Source organism: Monodon monoceros, unplaced genomic scaffold (genome assembly GCF_005190385.1).
Source record: "Monodon monoceros isolate NGI ecotype Baffin Bay Population unplaced genomic scaffold, NGI_Narwhal_1 Super_Scaffold_10, whole genome shotgun sequence".
In the NCBI taxonomy this organism is placed as follows: domain Eukaryota; kingdom Metazoa; phylum Chordata; class Mammalia; order Artiodactyla; family Monodontidae; genus Monodon; species Monodon monoceros.
In genome coordinates this window covers 40,192,316-40,198,561 of record NW_021703766.1, presented here as the reverse complement: position 1 = coordinate 40,198,561, position 6,246 = coordinate 40,192,316, and the positions used below count along the sequence as shown (strand labels likewise).

Sequence of the window (6,246 nt, the reverse complement as noted above, 5' to 3'; positions counted from 1 at the left end):
AACCATAACGGGAAGGTACACAACATCCTTGGTATATGGTTCCTCCTATAGGCCAAGAGAAAGCTTTTGAAGATATTTTAGGCTGGGAGCAGATGAATATTTAAAGACTTTTGAACTTCTGGGTTAACTTTTTCCCATGAGCTAGGGAAATTTTAAATTCATGATTCCAAATGGCAAATTTAACAATCAATGGAAGTAGTTTAAGGAAATGAAGAAAGTTAATTTAAAAATACACTGTTGAAATTTTGGGAATGTTTTTTGGTTATTAGTATTTTCCAAATGATGATATAAAATTAAAGCCAAGGAAAATTTATAAAACAAAAACTCTTCTAAGGTTGTTAATTTTCAGAATAATAGATTTTTATAAAGGAACACCGAGTCAGAACTACCAGTAATGAAAAAACTAAGTGGGAACAATATAGTAATAATGGAACCATTTAAAATATTTTAGTTTATTTTTGAATTTGAAATGAAATATAACTGTTTTAATTCTGAAAACAGGAGAAAATGAGAAAACCCACTGCATGTGGATTTGCGGAATATAGTTTAGTATATATGAATTCATTTTCTCTTTTAAAAACCAGATATCAGAAATGGATTAACTTTCACAAATAAACTAAAGCTATGTAAATTAAAAGAGTTGCAAAGTTACAATCAACTCTGTTCAAATAACATCAGATTAGATTTTAAAAAGCAAATCAAAAAAACAAAACAAAAACACGCAAATCAGACAGTATTTCAGGTTACCTGGCCCCGCTTAAATAGTTCCTAATGCTATCTGAAAAATGTTAATTCATTCGATTCATACCTGGACTTTGGGAAGAGAATTCTTTTCCTAAAATGTGTCTACAGAATATCCTATTCAAGAAATTCTGTTTTCGATGTTTTCTAAGCTTTATGAGAGGCACAGCCTCAGCTCTAGAAGATGTTAGAGTCAAGTTCAGAAACAGCACCGTGAAGATGGTGCACCTCCTGGTGCACCGGCCGCCTTTTGACTTGTAGGCAGAACTGACATTAACAGAACAATGCATACGTAAATGATCAGAACTACAAAAGCAAACCCAAAAAACCCAGTTCTCTTCACTCTTTGAAATACACTGTAATACAAATGTGTAATTAATGATAAGATTACATCTATTTGATGGCAAGTTTTAGTTGGCTTCCCATGTGTCCTATTGCACACCAACAAAATACAATTTCCTGGATAGGAGAAACCCAAATAGTTTTTGTTTGTTTTTAAACGTTTTATAAACAACCTGAATTTTTACTACATTTTAGCCACATTTGGTTGTATCTCTTATGCTAAGTATAACTAAATAAAAAGCTCCAGGAAGTAAAATCTCAATAGTAGTTCTCCTTTTAAGGGGCTTTTGAATTTCATTCCTCTTCCCACAAATGATTTTTATTTAACAGTTCAAACTACTTCCAAGGTCTGATAAGCAAATGCAATTTTTCCTACTTTGTTGTTTTTAGACAACAAGCTTGGTCTAGTTTAGAAGAGTGGGTAAGAAGGCCTATGTAACTATTGAGAAGCTGCGGTGTTCCATCAACACTCTGAAAAGAACCTCTGAGAAGTGCACTGTGCTCAACCAGTCACCATTTTTATGAACCTTGAGATTTGGTTTGAGGCTGGTGGGAATTCACCTCTTTCCTCCTTTGCCCACAAGACATTCACTGTAAATTTAAGACAATAATTTACTTTGTAAAACGCCTATTTACAATCTAGATTTGGATTTAGAGGTCTCTTTTCTTTTTTCTTTCTAAACAGTAAAGTAATATATCTCAGATTGAGTATATGATTTGTTCCTATCAATCTGGATAAAGATTTAGGTTGATCATCTCAAAGCCCTGTAATGATTTTTTCTTTCCTTTGTTGATACCAAAAAACCCTCAGACACGTGCCTCCCATTTCTCACAAGAGGGTTGTCACTCATGTCAAAATTGAGAAGAAAATTAAGCTCTGCTTAAGATTGTGACACTTTCATAACAGTAAGTTTTAGAATAGTTCCTGAAAAGCCCTTTCTTAACTCTTTTGCTTGCATTTCTACACTATAACAAGCTTTTAATAATAAATACACTTAAACTAACAGGTAACAGAGGGTTATTATAAGAGTACATCTTTGCTGCCTCAACCCACTTCTCCTCACTCAAAATGCTTAAATATTATTACCCCTTATCCATTTGGAATTCCTTTTATTACATTACAAATTTCGTTCCAAAGTCACATCTGTCATTTCTTCAAAAATCACACCAACTGTTTCTTCTGTGCCTAGTAAGTTACTGGACAGCACAAAGGGCAAACTGTGGTTTAAAGGATTCCTCTTCTGCTGTTTTCCTCTTCTGCTGTTTTCCTCTTCAGATAACTATTCCACCTAATTTGTGTTTAGAGTTGTGTTGTGGTCCTTATTTAGGATGATGTTTACAATTTCACCCTCATGCTCCTTCATATGATCCAAAAGATTTTCTTTGCTGGTAGACTCAAAACCACAAATACAACAACAGAAGAGTAAAACGCAATACTCCACGCCAGGAGGGGCCAGACTGGAGTTTTTTTCTAAACTATATGAGGTATTACTTGTAGGGTTTAGTTTCTCATTCTCGTTGGTACCTACGACTTCACTGGGAGCCTGGGAAATCAGCTCTGAGGATGACACCAAATTTTCTGAACTTCCAGTGAGAGAATCGGCTCCTTCTTCACTGCTGTTTAACACAGTCTTTCCGGAGGATTTCCCCTGAACTCTTAAAAACAAAAGAAAACACATCAAACCTTGAGTTGGTTATAATGCAGACTAGTAGATTTAATCCTAACTTTATATATAATGCATATATAATTATAAACAATAACCTATTTATATATAACAGTAAGATCAAATACCTGCCACTTTGTGAAATTGCATCATTAATAGCCTTGTTTACTTGTTCATAGTTATAATTTTGGTCACTGGCATGCTTCCACATATGAGACTTCAAAGAAGGAGGATGGCTGCATACATACCCACACAAAGAGCATCTGAAAGATAGATATGAAGTAAATCAGATGATCCCATATCATTTTTAGTAATTACAATGATTCTGTAACAATTATTAAATTTATTCTCCTGAAGACTTATTAGACATCACATTTCACTGAATCTAAGACGCCACTGATTATAAGAGACATACTGATTTCAGAGGCTAAAATGTCCTAGGGTGGATATCTCAGAATCAATGAAATAAAGTATTTTACATTATAAAGAATTTATAAGAATCAGGACAAACATCCCAAATTACTTTAGCTATTACGAAAGATTTCTAATATAGTAATATGAAAAATCTTTGCTCTATATTATTTAACAACACCCACATACACAAATACACAAAATCAGTACTCTATACCGCTCTACTTCTTAAGAAAGCAGAAAAGAATTAAGTACTTTTCAACATGAACTCTGTGCTTACTTACAGATTCATAGAAAATGTAAGTAGTCCTGAAATGCTTCAACAATTTAGATTTCGTAAGTAAAACAAATAATTAATAATCTTAAAGTTTCTATTCAAAATAATAATTGTTTCACATAATTGGGTATACTTTGTAAAATCTGAACTGAATGAAGTAGTTAAAAAAAAGTAACGGACTATTTTTTAGAGCATGTTTAAGGTTTACCCACTCTCTCCCCTGCATACAGTTCCTCCTATTATTAACATCTTGCATCAGTGTGGAATATGTTACATTTGATGAAACAATATTGATATATTATTAACTAGAGTCTACAGTTTACATTAGGGCTCACTGTGTTGTACAGTTCTATGTATTTTAATAAATGCATTATGCCATGAATCTATCATAATATCATGCTGAATAATTTCCCAACCCTAGATATCCTCTGTGCTCCACCTATTCATCCCTCTCTTCCCCCAATCCCTGGGAATCACTGATTCTTTTACTGTCTCCATAGTTTTGCCTTTTCTAGAATGTCACATAATAGTTGGAATCATACAGTATATAGCCTTTTCAGACTGGTTTCTTTCCCTTTTCCATTCACATTTAAAGTTCCTCCATGTCTTTTCATGGCTTGAGAGCTCTTTTTTCTCCCTCCTATTGCTAAATAACATTACATTGTATGTATGTACCAGTTTGTTTATCCATTTCTCTACTGAAGGACATCTTCTAGTTGCTTCTAAGTTTTGGCAATTATGAATAAAGCTTCTATTAAACATTCATGTGTAGTTTTCGTGTGAGTATAAGTTTTCATCATTTAGGTAAATACCTAAGAGCAGAATTATGTTTATCTTTTTAGGAAAATGAAAACGTACTTTTAAAAAGACATTTTTATTAAATATTTAATTACAAACTTAACAAAAATCAGGTAACTTACCTGAACTCTTCTTCACAACAAGACAGTCAGCAGAGGGGTAAAAGAACCACTTTGGGATATGCCAGAGAATTCTGTTCTTTTGTTTGTTTGTTTGTTTTGGTGGGGGCGGGGGGCACACCACAAAGCATATGGGATCTTAGTTCCCCCACCAGGGATTGAACCTGTGCCCTCTGCAGTGGAAGCATGGAGTCTTCACTGCTGGACATCACAAAAGTCCCAGAACATTCTGTTCTTAGCAAGGTCTGTTCTCAGGAGAAATTATTTAACCAGAGCCTAACCTACTGGAGTTTTATCAGAGCATATCTGACCAGAGGGAAGGAAATACCCAACTCCAGCCAACTCCAGCCCACTCCAGCTATCTTGTCCACCAAGGGTTGGGGAGGGAGGGGATTGCAAAGTACAGTTCACAGCCCAGAGACACAGGCTTACTAAAAAACTGAGTCCTAGTTATGGACTACAGAACATTTCTTCTCTCCCCACTTTTAACAACCACATTTCTAAAGGCCTATCTACAGCAGTGCCTTTTACCCAGTACACCATGCCTGACTATCAAGAAAAAATTACAAGACATACTAAAAGGCAAAAACCAAAGCTGAAGAGACACAGCAAGCAAAGAAACAAGAGTCAGATATAGCAGGATGATGGAATTATCAGACTGGTGATTTAAAACAACTGTGATTAATATCCTAAGAACTCCAATGAATAAAATACACAGCCTGGGAAAACAGATGAGCAATGAAAGCAGAGAGATGGAAATTCTAAGAAAGAACCAAAAAGAAATCAAAAGAGACCAGAACCAAAAAGAGATAAAAAATACATAACAGAAATGAAGAGTGCCTATCATGGGGCCTATTAGTGAACTGGATACATCTGAGGAAAGAATCTCTAAGCTTGAGGATATCTCAATAGCTAGAAACCTCCAAGACTAGAAAGCAAACAAAAAAAAACGACTGGAAAAAACAGAAAAGAACATACAACCAAAAAAGGGACAATTACAAAAGGTGTAATCTATGTGTAATGGGAATACTAGAAGAGAGAAAGGAACAGAAGAAATACTTTAAACAATAACGACTAGATTCCATATGCAGGACACAATTAAGAGTCTGCACGCTGCAACAAGGAGCCCACGTGCTGCAACTAACACCTGGCACAACCAAATAAATAAATATATAAATAAATAAAAATTAAAAAAACAGCAGAAATAAAGACCTTCTCAGACAAACAAAAATTGAAATTTGTTGCTAATAGATCTGTCTTGTAAGAAATGTTAAAGAAGTTCTTTAGAGAGAAGGTAAATGATATAGATCAAGAAACTAGGGGACTTCCTTGGTGGCGCAGTGGTTAAGAATCCGCCTGCCAATGCAGGGGACATGGGTTTGATCTCTGGTCCAGGAAGATCCCACATAACACAGAGCAACTAAGCCCGTGAGCCACAACTACTGAAGCCCGCACACCTCCAGCCCATGCTCGGCAACAGAGAAGCCACTGCAACGAGAAGCCCACATACTGCAACGAAGAGCAGCCCCCACTCGCACAACTAGAGAAGGTCCGCACGCAGCAATGAAGACCCAACACAGCCAAAAATAAATAAACTAATTTTAAAAAAAGAAACTTGGATCCACACAAAGGAAAAACATCAGATAAGGTATAAGAAGGATAAAATAAAAGCTTTTATTTATATTTATTTATAGTTTATTTTAACATCTTTATTGGAGTATAATTGTTTTACAATGGTATGTTAGTTTCGGCTTTATAACAAAGTGAATCAGCTATACATATACATATATGCCCGTATCTCTTCCCTCTTGCATCTCCCTCCCTTCCACCCTCCCTATCCCACCCCTCTAGGTGGTCACAAAGCACGGAGCTGATCTCCCTGTGCTATGTGGCT

The 6,246-nt window shown here is 35.4% G+C and overlaps 1 protein-coding gene across 3 annotated transcripts in view; it reads right to left on the bottom strand.

The window, feature by feature from the left end:
- Positions 1-565: 565 nt before the first annotated feature.
- Positions 566-6,246, bottom strand: part of ZNF507 (zinc finger protein 507) — a 45,385-nt gene continuing 39,704 nt past the window's right edge. Inside the window, exons 5-6 of one of the 3 annotated variants that reach the window (XM_029206234.1) lie at positions 2,876-3,010; positions 566-2,739 (exon numbers count right to left, since the gene is read on the bottom strand). In XM_029206234.1, coding sequence (XP_029062067.1) covers positions 2,373-2,739; positions 2,876-3,010 — 502 coding nt within the window. In that variant the 3' untranslated portion in view covers positions 566-2,372. The remainder of the gene's footprint in view (positions 2,740-2,875; positions 3,011-6,246) is intronic. The other 2 variants (XM_029206226.1, XR_003791205.1) reach the window with 2 other exon arrangements.